This window comes from Eucyclogobius newberryi, unplaced genomic scaffold, assembly GCF_026437365.1.
Source record: "Eucyclogobius newberryi isolate DKJ021-1_F unplaced genomic scaffold, fEucNew1.0.hap1 SCAF_9, whole genome shotgun sequence".
In the NCBI taxonomy this organism is placed as follows: domain Eukaryota; kingdom Metazoa; phylum Chordata; class Actinopteri; order Gobiiformes; family Gobiidae; genus Eucyclogobius; species Eucyclogobius newberryi.
In genome coordinates this window covers 4,345,314-4,362,831 of record NW_027316532.1, presented here as the reverse complement: position 1 = coordinate 4,362,831, position 17,518 = coordinate 4,345,314, and the positions used below count along the sequence as shown (strand labels likewise).

General features: G+C 42.8%; 1 protein-coding gene across 1 annotated transcript; it reads right to left on the bottom strand.

The window, feature by feature from the left end:
* Positions 1-12,518: 12,518 nt before the first annotated feature.
* LOC140353656 (regulator of G-protein signaling 5-like) lies at positions 12,519-15,371 on the bottom strand. The gene is made up of 5 exons (XM_072438318.1): positions 15,248-15,371; positions 15,001-15,084; positions 14,532-14,593; positions 13,663-13,829; positions 12,519-13,256 (listed from the first exon to the last, which is right to left on the bottom strand). The coding sequence occupies exons 1-5, from the start codon at positions 15,298-15,300 to the stop codon at positions 13,038-13,040; spliced, it is 585 nt and encodes a 194-aa protein (XP_072294419.1). The 5' UTR covers positions 15,301-15,371; the 3' UTR covers positions 12,519-13,037.
* Positions 15,372-17,518: the final 2,147 nt, after the last annotated feature.

Genomic DNA, 17,518 nt, shown 5'->3' with positions numbered 1-17,518 from the left:
TGGAACTGTAAAATGAAAAGGTCCTGAGAGCTCAAGCAAACATGATCAATAATCAATTGTAATTAATTTACAGTGCAAATAGGGTGACATTTCTGAAATGTTAAACAGCAAATGATATCACAAGAATCAAAGACGATATTAGCTGCATTTATTTAAAGGACAAGTACATGTATTGCACACATTGTTCCCTCATCAAAAACACACCTGGAGTTGTTTTTAGCGTTTTAGTTTTAAATCCATAAATCATTGCCAGACTCATTATGATCATTTCTGCATCCATTATAACTGTGTGCTTTCATATCAGGTACGCTAGATTTTGTTTGTTCAGTAATTCCCCCTGTTGCCAGTAGATGGAGTGCTAACACCACATCTCGAAGAGGGAATGCCTGACTGGTAGAAAATCATACATTATTTTAAGTTTAAAAAAACCCATGACATCCCAAAGCAAAGGAACAAGCGCAGGTTAAAATGCCAAAAACAATACATATAATGCACTGTGTGTCTTTTTAAATAACAAAAACTAATTCTGATAATACTCTTTATCTTCTCTCATTACCTCTACAAACATGTTCTGAAATGCATGTAATAGTTTACCAGTTAATATTTCAGTCTCAAATGTTACTGCTCCTGGACGTGTTTGAAATGTGAACTTTGAAAACCCAAATAACAAATATAATCAGAACCGCAATCAACGAAATACATCCTCATACTCGTGGTTCGATTGTTCCCTTCGCTCTTTGTACTGTAAAACTAACAGAGGCCTATTTGCACTTGTTTTGTAGTGTCCAGCGGAGGCGAGTGTTGATCACCATGGCAACAGTTGCCCTTACACATCCAAACACCTCACTACGACCACATCCGATTCAAACTCAAACTTTATAGATTTATAACAGACATGGATTGAGCAAACAGGAAGCAACAAGGACTCTAACGTAATAGAGCGAGCTGTAAAACTACAACTGTGTGCAATGAATGTCCATTAAATGTGATAAACGGTGTTTATCACCCTTAGCAGATGGGCCTGGTTTACATTACTGCTATGCTAAACATAATGCTACTGATGCATTCATGTCTTTGAGATGAGAAGTTGGGGTTCTGACTTGTTTGCATCCTTGTGCTTTTTATCTTGGAATGCGGAGCTGTTGATGTCACTACAGTCACTGAGTTGGAGCAATAAGAAGGTGTGATCAATGAAACATGTGCGGAACAGTTAAACAATATGTGCAATTCATAAGGTAAAACTAGGAAAGGTGCATTTAAAGAGGAGAACTAAAACTAAAATATCCTAGTGTAGGGGAATGGAGATGGACATTCCACGGCCAGATAACAGAAAATCTCTCTTTGAACATTGGGGGGGTTTCGTTCTCCCTCTGTCCCTCACCGCAGGAGAGCCGCTGTGACTTGTGTGTCTTACAGGAGGACAGTCTTACAGGAGGACGCCCCGATGAACTATGTTTTATGTGATTATGCCATGAATGTTTGTCCGAATCAACTCCGTACACCGCATGTTTCCTCTTGTGTTACGTTTTTTTCCACTGTTTAAGGTTTTATATTCCCAATGCTTTCACAGGTGAAAGAAGATGTAAAATGTGTCTACCTCAAGAAATAATGTGTACGAACTGCCCAAAAGTGTTTAACGTGTAAATGTTAAAACAGGGTTTAAATGTTTTGCCATTATTTACGTTACTCTAGCTTTATTTTCTCGACCAGGAAATGTTAAACGGGAAGTCTGCGCAGTAGCGCCCGCCCCTTTCGCTCCCAGCATGCCCTGCGGGCCCGGTATCAAAAGGACGCTCCAAGCTAGAAACGCTCTCTTGTTCTCTTCTCATCCCTCTTGCTCTTCTCTCTTGGAAGCACCTTTCACTTTTCCTTTGTCTCAACAAAATCCGTCCGTCACGTGGTCGACAAGGCCATGCCAGCCCAGGACTCTGAAACCACCTGAAACCACCCGGAACTACCCGGAACCACCTGGAACTAAGTTTAAGCGCTCAACCGGACAGAGACTTTCTTTGCTACTTCGTTTCTTTTCTTTTTGAAGTAATCTACGCCGTTTACGTGGATCAGCGCTACATCCTCAAGGCCGCGTGAGGAGCTAACACGCCGCTAAAGCGTTCTACCGCTAAGGAACTCTCGGGTATCGTCTCCGTTGCCACCGGCGCCAAGGACCCTACAGCACGTCGCAGCACACCGCTCCACGCGACCCCTCGCTCCCCGGCGCAGCACACCGCTCCCCGGCGCCAAGGACCTTACAGCACGTCGCAGCCTCCTCCGCTCCACGCGGCGCATCGCTCCCCAACCGCCGCCAGCTCCACGCCCGCCGCTCGCTTCACGAACCTTCGCCGCCACACCGCTCCACGCGACGCCTCGCTACGGACCTCGTCCGCGGACCAGGACCAGTCGGACCGAGTCTCTACAGAACCGTAAGCCGAGTCAATTGTGCGGTTCGCTTGTGGCGTGATTTGGGTAGAGCTCAGCTGTTCCTCCCCCCTTTAGCTTCTCACTTTCCCTCTTTTTGATATAGATTAGCATAGACACGTTTGGTTATCAAAGGCAAAACCCTGGTTTAACATTATCTGCATGAAATCTGCTGTTAAATCTGATATAACATCACCTGTGATTTATCTGTGCGCATTTCTGCTCCGGTGTTTTGATTATCCTTTTGATAAATAAACTACACAAAAGAGTTATTGACTATTGTTTGTTTGATTAGACTATGTGTAAGTCCCTGAATCGTGAAACACCCTTCAGACCTTTTTAACGAGCGCGATTAAGGACCGTATCTTAGCTCTTTGGGTTTTACCCTGGTGCCCCGTCTTGTCTCGTTTCTGCTAAGAAACCTCCCTTAATCATAAACTGAATACATGTAGTTTGAGACCCTACATATTTGGTGCCCCGCGTGAGCCGATTAAAACTTTTCATAGTCTATGAATCAGATTAGTACTCATATAAACTTTTGTGGACGTTTGAACTCAAACTGTATGCTGCTGTGTTGATACTGGAATTTGAGACTGCTTTGAGAACTTGCCTGCGCTGTAACGATGCTTGGATAAACCGTACGCTGCTGGTACTGTACACAAACCGCCTAGTTACTTCACGAACACGTGCACAAGATAATTATCGAACCTGGGGAAGCTTATTAGGGCTGTAACGCCGCATAAGCACATCCACCCCAAGACGGCAGGGGCAGTACGGCGAGTTTCCCGTCCCCGAACAACTGCCACGCTCGTGAATATTTTTGGCTCGCTACCAAATGACACGAGCAGAAGCTAGTACATAGGCTACGGCCCTGAGCTAGCACAAACACGAGCCGAGCTAGTAAGCTAAATGCCATGTTGTTGTGCTAACCGCCATTTTGTCTTTACAAACCACGCGGCCGAGCGTGGATGCTAATGCTAACACATGAGCTAAATGCTAACAAAGCCGTGTAGAGCGCGCTGAGTGACGACTCGACGCTAACTCTGACCCCCCCTAGAGGCGGTCCCAGGCGCCCTGCGCCCAGCTGGAATTCCTCCGGAGAAAAACTGTCCAGCCCAGGAGCTTTGTCTCCACCTAGTGGTCATTAATTTGAATCACACTCTTAGCGGAGCTTTGTCTCCACCTAGTGGTCATTAAATTGAATCACACCCTTTGCGGAGCTCTGTCTCCACCTAGTGGTCATTAATTTGAATCACACTCTTAGCGGAGCTTTGCCTCCACCTAGTGGTCATTAAATTGAATCACACTCTTAGCGGAGCTTTGTCTCCACCTAGTGGTCATTAAATTGAATCACACTTTTAGCGGAGCCTTGTCTCCACCTAGTGGTCATTAAATTGAATCACACTCTTTGCGGAGCTCTGTCTCCATCTAGTGGTCATTAAATTGAATCACACTCTTAGCGGAGCTTTGTCTCCATCTAGTGATCATTAAATTGAATCACACGCTTAGCGGAGCTTTGTCTCCATCTGGTGGTGGGTAAATTGTACTACACTTTGCCCTTAGGCTGACCCTGTTCCCCTGTCAACACACACCGGGGGGTGACAATCAAGTCTCACCTAGACACTAACAAGATTAGTGTTTACTTTCACACTGCATGCTCCTCGCTGCTAACACAGATTGTTTAAATGCTTTTGCACAGTTTCCCCACTGCTGTTTTAACGCTTTAATCAATATTTTTCTTTTAGAAGTGCATGGCCTGTTTTAACTAACCGCTTTGTACCTGTTCTGCTGCAAGTGTGCACACGCCCCAGAACAACACCTTGGTTAACGCTCGTTCTGCACAGCTGACGCTGTTTTAACGCGTTAATCAATATTTTTCTTTTGAAATGCATGGCCTGTTTTAATTAACCGCTGTGTATCTGTTTTGCAAGTGCTTGCATGCTCCTAAGCTCACACCTTGTTTAACGCTCGTTCTGCACAGCCGACGCTGTTTTAACGCGTTCAATATTTTTCTTTTGAAATGCATGGCCTGTTTTAACTAACCGCTTTGTACCTGTTCTGCTGCAAGTGTGCACATGCCCCAGAACAACACCTTGTTTAACGCTCGTTCTGCACAGCTGACGCTGCTGTTTAACGCTTTGATTAAACAAAATTTTTCCTTTCTATACACTGCATGAGTTTCAACTAATCTCCGCAGGTGTACCCCGGCGCTAAGTAACACTTCACTGAATGCTGCACGCTATCAGAATAACAGCTTGTTTACCTGTTTGATTGCCTACTGAACGCCGATCAAGAACAGCGAGTGTCGCCCCGACCAGACCTCTTGTTACGTAACTGCATGGCCCTGACCCCGCTAAGCCTTGCCGTGTAACCTAGTGAACTGCTGTGGACACTGCATGCGTCCATGGTTGATGTCTAATTGCAATGCCATTTAACATGCCTTGTTAACTGTTGTTTCATCCAAACATCAACACCCGCACGACTGCATGCCCCGCTCACGCACGAACTAGCAAGCTACACGCACAAAGGTTAGCCTAGCCACAACAACTTAACATGAACACTCTAAAACGTTTCTTTTAAATTCTCTTAAGCGAGCGATTTTAATTCTGAAACTATCGGCGTCCGGACATATCTGTCCCGCTTGACTGAATTGATCTAGGCAACTCACAGACCTGGCGACTTGGGACCTTCTCGTCCCAACCCTGCCCAAAGTAAACATGGCGGACTCTGATAGTGATGTCATTCACTGGCCTGTAGACAACCTACACGAGTCCATGGTAGACTATACCAGTGAAGTAGCCCCTGGCGTCCCGGGAAGGAACAGGCTCCTGTCCAACAGGGTCCTTCACGAGGACCTCGCGCTGTGGATTGACCTCCAACAGGCGCCAAAGGCCTTGGAAGCTGACCTGGAAGATGCTAGGCACGCGCTCCACCGATCCATTCAGGCGACTGAAAAGGCAGAGACTGAGCTGCATGACCTTAGACTCCAGATAAAAGACCTGACTGACAGGCGAAGCCGTGCGAAACCGTCCTACGACCGACCGAGTACAGACAACCGGGAGGACCACGGGAGGGGGACTCAACCCAGTCCAACCCCCGTGGCCCGCCTGGATTCACAGAGGCTGTACTTCGAGGAAGAAAGGGGAGACTGGACAGACCGTAGCTGGCCACCACGGGGCCACGACTACGACAGACGTAAGAGCCCCACCCCGTACGCTGACAATGACCGACCCAGAGACGATCGAACCTCCGACTCTGACACGCATGGACGAACCTACGGGGGGAGGAGCCCAAGCCGGACCTACACTGACGGTAGACTACTGGGGGACGGCCGCGACCGAGACAAGTCCCAGTACCACCCCGGACCCGACTCTACCAGCTCCGCCCGACGTTATTCGGACCATGACCTACGGGACAGGCGACGCGACAGACGTAAGAGCCCCACCCCTTACGCTGACAATGACCGGCCCAGAGACGATCGAACCTTCGACTCTGACACGCATGGACGAACCTACGGGGGGATGAGCCCAAGCCGGACCTACACTGACGGTAGACGACTGGGGGACGGCCGTGACCGAGACAAGTCCCAGTACCACCCCGGACCCGACTCTACCAGATAGACGCCATCGAGGCCCGACCGACCATGACTTCGACAAAATAGCCAGGCATATCTCTCGGTTTGAGCCCAAGCCAGGCGTCGCTAACGACAAACTGAATACATGTAGTTTGAGACCCTACACTAGGTTAAAATCTGTAAAATTGGGATCGGCCAGCAGGACAGCATGACCCTTCCATCTCCATTAATCCCAGGGTGGTGATGTTAGTGAGGTTCCACGAGCCGCACGCCGCCATTGACTTCTTCCACCGGACCATCGCCGCCACTCCCTCCTCGTGCCCCACATAACACCTAAACCAGCTCAACCTCAGGGCCATAGGCTTTTCACCTAGAACATCACCACAAGTTCTAGGTACTGTGTCCTGGTGGTACTGCGTCTTGGTGACCTCTCCAGCCAGGTTGTGCCATGGGTGCTCCTCTCCAGAGTTGGCTTTGGCTTGTTCCAACTCCGTCTGTGGTGCAGCTCCGTGCCCGTGGCCTCGTCCGCGGTCTCTCTGTGCCTCCATCTGGATTCACTCTCCACGCTCGCCCAGCCTCGCTTACCGGCCACATGGCCCCGTTATCTCCTCCGGTCCTTTTGTTTCAGTTCGTCACACTCATAATTAGATGTGCTGATGGCACGGCTCATGGCTTTGGAGGACAACGTCATGTGACAAAAACAGTAAAATAGTTATAAAACAATCCCAGTGTAGGCATGTGCACACACACATGAAGCATCAGTGTTTTCAAGCCGGATGTAAACAGACTTAATCACTTCGTAAAGATTAATATCAGCATTAAAAATGTCCATATTATTACATAAGGATCCACAGAAGTCGTATTTTAGAATTATACACCTTTAGGCCAAATATGATTGACACTTCGACAGTTGCGTAATTTTTTATTATTTTTTTTCAAACACCAATATTATATAGTTTGTTCTTTAGTAGTTACCTAATGTGCATCAGCGATTGTTTCGATGAATGAGTTAAAATTCCGGTCAAACTTGTGTATTCATGAAGGACTGGGGCCGTGATAAGAATGGACCAGATGGCAGTCTAATGCATATTACAATGGCTGCCATGTCTCCATAGTAACACAGGCCGATGGCATACATGTGTAAAAGACAAGGAAAGGCTTGAAATGTCAATGTCAAACTTTGTAACTTTGCGTCACGTTTATGGTGAAGTGTCTGGCCCTGCATGTCTCCATTGAGATGTTATTGCTTTGCCTGGAATGTTCCTCTCTATGGCATTAAACATTAAACACTCGCCACATCCACACAGAGACAAAATGTTTTCTGTAAACATGGAACCGTTTCTTTAAATGTGCATCCACACTTGTGGACACAAGACACTTGAAGATGTAATACATATGGCAGGTTCAATGGTGGCGCTGTTTTAAAGTAACACAAAGACAATGTGCATGCGCTGAAACCCACATGTGGGTTCTACACAAAGAAAACAAACATGGAGGCTCCAAGTGAAACTGAGTTATGTGCATGCGTTGTTAAGTAGGGCAATGACGCATCCTTCACTAAAAAGTTGCGGATGCTGAGACGCTAAACCACCGTTTTGAGATCCGTGCACTCTGGGACGTGGTTCCAAAAAGTTTAGTTTTTAGACTCCTGAAACGCCCACGCCATGTGGATAATACCTGTTTAAGACAGAATATCTGGTGCGTATGACAGGGTTTTATGATTTTCTAGTATTCAGTATTTGTTGTAAATGTAAATTATTTAGTTTAGTTCAGATTGAGATTGTTTTACAGCAATCGAGTAAGCTTGTCAAGAAAAGTTAAACTTAAAATAGGAGTGACTATATTTCTTCATAGTTTAAAGGAGCTATTCATGGAAATGTGTTTACTTGGCTAAATGTGTATTCCGCTCCGGGAAGTGACAATAGTGAACAAACTCACACTGCTCTGAGGGAACCATTTCCAGTGGTGGTGATTTCAGCCTCGCTCAAACTCACAAAGCACTGGTCAAATTATAATTAAAAAGAATGGTGAAATATTGAATATTGATGACATCACACTAAAGCGGCACAATTTACAAGAAACACTTTTTTTTCAACCCTTTAAACATACATTAATAGAAATCAAATACATTCATTTGAAATAAAAGTGTTTTCATTTTATTTGTCAAATAATGGCTGTGTACATTAGAGACGTTTTGGCCCCGTGAAAATGAAGCAGATGTTATCGATCACTTAGAACGTCTGCGAGTCTGGGAAGATTTTTTTCATATAGCTGCTAGCCTTAACCGGCAAAAAAATGCAACTTATGAATGATTAACCGTGTTTGGGCTGGTACCAACCCATCGGCCACATTTAGGTGAAGAGTGTGTAAATATTGTGGTGTTTTATTTTACATAGTATTGAGGTTACTGTCCTGAAGTACTGAACTTGTACTTCTTGGAGTAATTTTCCGACACTATTACTGCTACATTAGCAATATTGTTTATTGAAGTAAAAGCACTCTTACTTGAATAAAGGTTTTGGTTCAGTTAGGCTACACGTGACAAAAGCAAGTTTATTTGTGTTGCTTTATTATTTGAATATTCCAGATTTTGTTCATTAGTTAAGGTTTCATTTTCCCAATTACATAATAAATCAGATGTTACGTCCAGAGAGTTACAGTAATCCCCAAGTTTGGAGTAATTACATTTTTATATTTTTGTGTACAAAACCCAAAGAAGGTCAAACATTTTTTTATGTAAATCCTCACACACATACATTAATCACAATCATAATATTCATACCCACTCCTACATTACAGTAGATACAAAGACAGAAAAAATAGATCTGAATAAACTAAATCAAAAATACAAAACAGCACAAACGACACAGAAAACTAAACTTCAGAATTCTGGGGGACAAACACTGATAACCTGCTCTTCCCTGTAGCAATTACTCCCTCCAAAATAGACTGATAATGAATTGATATTTTACAACCTGCAGTTTCTTACTGGAGTCATTTCTTGGACCACTATTTTGTACTTTGACTTGGGTAATATTATTTTGAAATACATTTACTCTTACTCGAGTACAAGCGTTTAATGCCATACCTTTAAACATTCCAGGCAAACCCCCCCTCACCAGAAAAGCTACATAGAGCCCCTTTAAGTCCTAACAAAGTCTTGCAGAGCCATTCACAGTCAGACCTATCATGACAAATGGATTAGATATTAATAAACACATGGTTAAATCAATGTTATCCCTCCGTTTACTGTACATAGCAACCTCTGCATCAGCTGCTGTTGACAGAAAACACACAGTTACTATGCCTCAAAGTGAAACCTGCTGTGATGCAAACATAGCATAAAAACACTACAAGAAATTCAAGACTTACTTAGTGGATGGAAAATATAATGACATAAAAGAACAGACTGATCTGATAAAAGTGCTTTTAAAGTTGCTGATCGAGACTTGCTCTGATAAATAGCAAACTCTAAAGGAAATAAAGTTACTTTGACAACATTTTGTAAATGTGACCATCTTTGTGAGTGCATATAAAAGGTGTTCCTTTAACCTTGTTACAACAGTGTTTCCTCCCCATTTTACATGAATAATCCAGTATTGTTCTGAAACTGAGGCTCGAGTGCTCAGAAAATTCCTGTTTTCACCTACCCCCTATTCCAACCCACATCTCTGTACCTAGTTGCAAATATTTGGGGGAAAAAACACGACTGTAAATAGCAATGTAAAACGTAAATCCATCCATTTTCTGCCGCTTTATCCGGGGCCGGGTCGCGGGTGCAACAGTCTGAGCAGGTACTCCCAGACTTTCTTCTCCCCAGACACTTCCTCCAACTCCTCCGGGGGGATCCCGAGGCGTTCCCAGGTCAGCCGAGAGACATAGTCTCTCCAGCGTGTCCTGGGTCTTCCCCGGGGCCTCTTCCCGGTGGGACATGCCTGAAACACCTCCCGAGGGAGGCGCCCAGGAGGCATCCGGAACAGATGCCCGAGCCACCTCAGCTGGCTCCTCTCGACGTGGAGGAGCAGCGGCTCTACTCCGAGCTCCCCCCGTGTGGCCGAGCTCCTCACCTTTTCTCTAAGGGAGAGCCCAGCCACACGGCGGAGAAAACCCATTTCGACCGCTTGTATCCGCGATCTTGTTCTTTCGGTCACTACCCAAAGCTCATGACCATAGGTGAGGTCAGAACGTAGACCGACCGGTAAATAGAGAGCTTTGCCTTTCGGCTCAGCTCCCTCTTCACCACAACAGTCCGATGCAGCGACTGCATCACTGCAGCCGCTGCACCGATCCGCCTGTCGATCTCACGCGCCATCCTTCCCTCACTCGTGAACAAGACCCCGAGATACTTGAACTCCTCCACTTGGGGCAAGGACTCCCCACCCACCTGGAGAGGGCAAGCCACCTTTTTCCGGTCGAGAACCATGGCCTCGGATTTGGAGGTGCTGATTCTCATCCCAGCCGCTTCACACTCGGCTGCAAACCGTCCCAGTGCATGTTGCAGGTCTGGGTTTGATGGAGGCATCAGGACAACATCGTCTGCAAACAGCAGAGATGGAATCCTGTGGTCCCCAAACCGGACACCCTCCGACCCCTGACTGCGCATAGAAATTCTGTCCATAAAAATTATGAACAGAACCGGTGTCAAAGGGCAGCCCTGGCGGAGTCCAACATGCACTGGGAACAGGTCTGACTTACTGCCGGCAATGCGAACACAGCTCCTGCTCCGGTCATACAGGGACCGGACAGCCCTGAGCAAAGGGCCCCGGACCCCGTACTCTCGGAGCACCCCCCAAAGGACACCCCGAGGGACACGGTCGAAAGCCTTCTCCAGATCCACAAAGCACATGTGGACTGGTTGGGCAAACTCCCATGAGCCCTCGAGCACCCGATGGAGGGTATAGAGCTGGTCCAGTGTTCCACGACCGGGACGAAAAACACTTTGCTCCTCCTGAATCCGAGGTTCGACTATCGGTCGATAGTAAAGCGTAAATAACAATGTAAAATGTAAACATGTAAATAACAATGTAAAATGTAAACATGTAAATAACAATGTAAAATGTAAATAACAATCTGCTGCTTGTTACAGTCAAATGTCACAATCATCAGTTCAGTAGATTATCAGTTGTGCAGTTTGGAACAGGAAGTCAATGGACTGAGCTGTTTTAGAGCAATATAGTGGTTTACAATGAACAGAATGTAAATTATGCCTGGCATGTGTGCTGTGCCTTAACCACTCCACCACCGAGCAGCACCTCCTGGTCATTTCATGGAAATAGAAAGTTAGGACAAATTTGAACATTCTCCATGGGCTGGATAAGAAGTGTTTTTCAGTGCAATAAAAACAGCCAAAATGAAACACACACACACATAAATCCTGAAAAACAGGATCGTCTCTCCACAGATCTGACCTGTTACTTGGTTGTGGTGTGCCACTTGCATATCTTTGTGAAGAGAAGTTTAAAGCCACTTTGTGGGACATCACAGGCAAAGTAATAACATCTTCATGAAGCAGAAAAGGCTCGATGTTTGACACTGATGTAATACCACAATGATAATATAAAGTGCAATTAAAAAACCAAAGCGATCATTATAATAGTAAATGTAATGTTCTTTGAGTAGCCCATCTTGTTTTGATACTAGTGTTAGCATTGACAACACAAACAGAAGAAAAGTTCATTATTGAGACCTTATAACTGAGGTGGCCAGTAGGGGGCAGTAGCAGCACGAGTAGTCTACTATCAGTGTGGCGGCCATAGCGGTTTATCTGAGTCATAGTGAAAATATCACAATATCAATCCAGTATCGATACCAATGAGTTTTGTATTAAAATGTATTGAAACTCCTCAACAATGAACAATTTTACATTGGTCTTCATTATTTTATTTAAACTTCTGGTTGCACTAATAGGAAAAGTGAAAATATGTGCAGAAAATATCACAAAAATGTATTCAAAAACTGATTTAATTTCAATCAATATTAATAAGTTAATAAATACCTCTTTCAGTATTGATATATCATGATTTGGCATTGATCCAGCCGTCACAAGTGGAAAGTAACAAAGTACAAAGTAAAAGTATTGTACTTATTTCTATCTGTACTTTACCTAAGTCAGTTTGACATCAGTATCATTATTTTTACTTTTACTTCACTACTTTGAGAGCATATGCATATACTTTCTACTCAAATATGTTTTTTGAACTAGTACTTTCGTGGTACTTTGTCCGCCTGAAATGGTCATGGTGACATCTGACCGTGTTTTGACAAAAATATGAGAGAAAATGTGTTCTTGATTAAGTCGCTTCCAATGATTAGCACAATTATTATTAATCTTTTATTTAAAAAAAAAATTAAGGTTTTCAAAATCTGTGTGAAAACTTTTTTTTAACTTAGCAGTTTTTCAACAGGTACTTTTACTTAGATGTATAGCTGATTCTTTTACTTTGACCTATATCCGTACTTATACTTAAATAATAAAGCATTTCTTCCTCCACTCATGATATGAGAACTATCAAAGAAACAAGCATATTAATGTTTTTACAATCTTATTTTTATTTCACGTACAAAAGACATTGTATAAATAACGTTGTAATACATTAGATCAAATATTACAGAATCTTTGTGTAAAAAAATACAACCAACAATACATTTATGTCAAATAAATAGTAATAAATAGAAGTTTCAGTAGAAGGACATTGCACGTCACAATATCGACAACAGTTTGCCCCAAAAAAGGCAATGCAAAAAGTGCTTTTTAAAAGTCTTTACACTTGATTGTCAGTCAGTAAAATCTCCATGCTCCATATGTTCGGCAGCCATCTTGCCTTCACGGTTTGTCGTCTCCAACATCTCCAAAATGTCCTGGAGATCCACCTCAATCCGGCATTTACTCCTGCCTAACCTGCCTCGCCGCGTTAGTTCGCTTGCACAGCCGGCAGCTTCAGACGCAGCTCGCTTTTACTTTTTTTCCTACCGCGCCTTTTTGTAAACATTTGAAAAGGCAGCTGGTTTAGGTGAAGATAATTTCGCGTTACAGCCAGCAGGGGGCGGTTCAAGCCTTCTTCTCGGTTCTCTGGTTCTTGGGGGTTTTGTTGGCGTCGGGTTTGGCCTGGTGGAGGAGGTCTTTGTAGGCCGGGGAGCGGAGGAAGCGTGGGTAGCAGTCTTTGACCATGAGCAGGTAGATTTTGTGCTGAGCCGAGTCGAAGCAGGACAGAGAGGGAGCGTCCATGTTGGCTCGGGTGATGTCACGGGTTTCATGGTCGATGTTAATCTGAGCAAAGGAAAAGGAGTGAAAATGTTAGAATATGCCCAGTTTGTTTTAGAGATATAGTTGAATTATTTTCAACTGAATGTTATTTTTTATATTTTTTAAAATTGAAAGTCACTTTTCTCCATAAATAATAAATAAATATGAAAATGCTTTTAAATGTAAGTTTTTTTTTTATACTCTAAAGGAGAAGGCCAACTTTATTTCATTTCGATTGGTTTTATCATGTGTTTTTCATAATGTATTTTTGGCGCAGTGCAGAACATATTTTACTCTAATACTACATATTTTACTCTAATACTACGAGTTAACTTGTCTGAATTCTCAAGTGTGTTTTGTGTTGTAAGGTTTTATTAATGTGCTTATCAGATGTGGACATTGCAGTTGTTTGAGCCTGATTTGAACCTACCTCTCTGGGAGCGTCGGGACAGATGAACTCGTCGAAGATCTTCTGGGCCTTGGAGGGCAGTTTGCTCAGGACCTTGCAGTTGCGGTACTCCTCGCAGGCGAAGTAAAATGCAATGTTCTCCTCACTAAACTCTGAGACCAGGAAAGCCGTGAAGGCGCACAGACCATCTAAAAGAGAGAAACAGGGAGATGCACGGTTAGATGTCATGTTATTACACTGTTTAGTCCTGGTTCAGTCATGGTTTGGACTTAGTTCAGTCCAAATTCTGGCTGTTTAGTCCTTTTCTTAGTGTTAGTGATGGTTAAGGTCAACACATTTTTAATCCTGGTTTAATCCTGGTTTAGACCTAGTTCAGTCATTGTTAAACCTCATTCTCTGCAGGTTTAGTCCTGGTTTAATCCTAGCTTTTTCCTTTAGATTCAGAGCTGGTTTGGTTAATCCTGTCATTTTGTCTCTGGTTTGGACATATTTAGTCCTGGTTTCTCTTTCTTCTCATTCTTTTCTGGTTTGGACCTGGTTTAAACATAGCTCTATCCTTCTGTCTTATTATTGCATTACTAGTTTGGTTAATCCTAGTTTCAACTTCTTTTTTGTCTTGGTTTATTACTGTATTAGACTTTTTTTTTAATCCTGGTTTCAACCTTGTTTTTTCCCCTCCTTTGGAACCGTTTGACGCCTGGTTTAATCCTGGTTTAGACCTAGTTCAGTCCTGGTTTATACAATATGTTACTTCAGTTACTGTTCATGCTTAGACTTAGTTTGTCCGTTTTTAGCCCCGGTTTAGTCCTTGTAACACTTGGTTAGTCAGTCTCTTTGATGAATCAATGCCGTGGAAAGGTGTCGGCACGTGACTGGAAATGTTTACTTACATTTACAAGACAGCAGCTTCTCAAAAGACTCTTTCCAACGCAAGCATTCTTCCAAAGTCGGCCTGCGAAAAAAAGCAAAAGATGATTAGAAATGCAACAGTTTCGGCTAAAAATAACCTCTATTTATTTCATATTGTAACATGCATGGAGCAGACTGATGCAGTGCAGTACATGCTTCAAGTAATCAAGACATGTTTCGGGATGACCAAAAAATTGTTGCTTAGTCTATTTTTGCTTCGTACATTTAAACATTTAATAAATCAAAAATGCTGACGCCATTGAAGAGATCGCCATAAGAAACGCAGCAAGCTAAATTTAGGTGCAGTGCCCAAAATAGATACCGAAAAATATTGGCATTCAAGTCATGTCCGCAAAGAAAACGAACCCAAAAAAAATCCAAAACACGGCATGCTTTAGTTATAATACTTATACAACAAGTTATATCTAAATAAACACATCTGATACTTACTTATGCTTGCCAATTTTGCAGCAGGTGAAATTCCAATCTGGTTTTTGCAGAAAACTCCCCAGCCTTGCTCTCAGCTCCTTCGCCCTAAGAACAAAAAGAAAAGACATTGATATCAAAACACTGCTTTTTTTCGTATGTGTTTTTAGCAAGTTGCATTAAATTTCTAGCATCTCAACTCCTCCACACAATGCAGGTGTAATAATCCGATCAAACGTTCAAATCCCAAAATGATGGAGAATCAATGTACCTTTCCAGGCAGCAGGTGGACAGCGAGGCTAATCCTTTGCACATAGTGAGCATCGAGTGTGGTGTTGGGTTTAGTCGGATGTGTTTTAGCGTCCGTTTGGAGAAGTGGTTCCAGTGGTGACAGAGAAATGCTGGGTGTGAGGGGAAAGGCAGCAGAATCAAGGTTTTTATAATCCCAACCACGGCTCTGGATGTGTCACCGGAGTCGAGCGGCCAATGAGGGAAGAGGAGGGGAGGGCTTGAAAAGGATTGGGAGGAGCAGTGAGAAAAGAGATGAGGAGGGGGGGGGATGTGCAAGGACGAGGCTGGGAAATGACTGCGGCGCTGTCCGATAAATAAGAGACTGGGGTTTTTGCGAACTGTCCTTGAAAGTGGTTTACAGTCGATGAAGGTTTTACTGGGAATGTGCTACTTATTTTACTCACATGTAAAGAAGGAAACAGAAAAGTGTCATGATCTTATCAAAATGTGGTCAGCACTAATAACAGAATTACATAATGCTGAGGGGAATGGGGGAAACAGAAGACTAGGTTTGGAACATAAAACACAACACATATATATCATATTATGTTATTATTATTTCAGTCCAGTCCTTGGTCAATCCATGTCCTTGTTATTGCTTTTTCGTTGTTGCTGCAGGTAAAGGTAGATTCCACAGGTATCCATCTATCGTTTCCATTGTTGGAGTTTTATGTCCCAAATATAATGTTTTATGTCCCAGATACATAGTTTTTTGTCCCAGATACATAGTTTTAAAGTCGATAGGAATATGGATGTTGAAGACTGAACTGTTAGTATTAGAGTTCAGATTGAAATTTCCACACAGGTAAAAAGCAGGGAACAGTCTTTAAGACACTCCTTTGTATCTTACTCACTCTTTTTCGAGTTCAACTTTATGTCATTTTTACAGCCTGTATTGCATTTTGTTGAACTTTCAGATAGATTGTCCATATTGAAGAGCATGGGTGACAAGATGCCCCCTTGTCTCATCCTTTATTTTAGTCTAACCTTGCTGAAGATGACAATGTCATATGTTTTCTTCATGTATCTTCCTCAATGGAACCATGCTGTAAATCATTAACACCAGGGGGATGTGGCTGATGGGAAAGAGCTTGGTCATTCACTCAGAGTAATTACATTATATTATAACACTGCCTCCTCAACACAGGTCGGACTCTTATCTGCTGTTTGTCAGGTCTACTACTCCCACAATACAAAAGCTCTGATTACAAGATGTCACATGACCAAAGCAGGACATGACAAATGCCTTTTACGCACTTATAATAACGCTGATGTGATGTAAAGTCAACTAGAGACTGGGTATAATTAATGGTCATGGTTTATTTCATAGTTAGAGCAAATTTAATTACTATCATGAAGAACAGGCCTATATCAGTTGGATGCACAATAACACTTTATAATAATAACTACACTTTTATTACCCTTAATAAACCAAGAACATAGACTTGAAGAATGTATAATGAACAAATAATTGATTAAGAATTATTCAGATATGGAGATATTGATAAAAGGTGCGTTACGTAACTACTTTCCTTTGTGAATACAGTATCTTTTCATTAAATGTATCCATCTCCATGGAAACAAGTAGGTGATGCTACCAGATCAAGGTGAATGTGGGAAAATAAAAGTCCAGATACGGTATGTTTGGCTGGGGAAAGCATATCGTGCCTTAAAGCCAATGTTTTGCTCTTTTCCTCCGTGTTGTGTATCTCTCATCTGACCAGAACACATCAGTAACACCCTGCCCACTCCACTTTAGTCAACAACATTCACTGTCTGTGTCCCAGAAAAAGTCCTGCTCTAGTTATGACTTTTGATGAGATTAGGTTTTATATTTAGCCTGTTCTCCATCTAACACCTGGCTCCTGCTGTTGAGAATCACACTGTTAATACAAACATACAGACCATAAAAAGGAGTCATAACACCACTTCAGATGACGTTTTATGAAGACGTAGAGTTAGTTTTTATAGTTTGTTTAGTCACGTGTGCTTTTACAATTCCCAGGTGCAGTTTGGCTAATTTTAACATGATCATACCTTTTTTCTTTTCTTTTTCGTTTTTTGATCATAAACAAGAAAACATATTTTAGTTGTACAATTATTTGATATTTACAATTTGAGAATGTGTAACCATACAATAAATAGAAAAGCAAATTTTGCATGTAAACGTGCACAGAAAAGTTAAATGGTGCATCTTTAAGGCCATTTAATGCCATCCGAAAGTCATTATCAATCTGAAGGTACCAAAGGG

Bases quoted from the DNA above. Each gene is read 5' to 3' on its own strand.
- LOC140353656 (XM_072438318.1), bottom strand. From the start codon at position 15,300: ATGCTCACTATGTGCAAAGGATTAGCCTCGCTGTCCACCTGCTGCCTG. The intron at 14,594-15,000 runs GTAAGTATCAGA...TTTTTTTCGCAG, and splicing joins TGCAAAATTGGCAAGCATAA to GCCGACTTTGGAAGAATGCT. The intron at 13,830-14,531 runs GTAAGTAAACAT...TCTCTCTTTTAG, and splicing joins GAAGCTGCTGTCTTGTAAAT to ATGGTCTGTGCGCCTTCACG.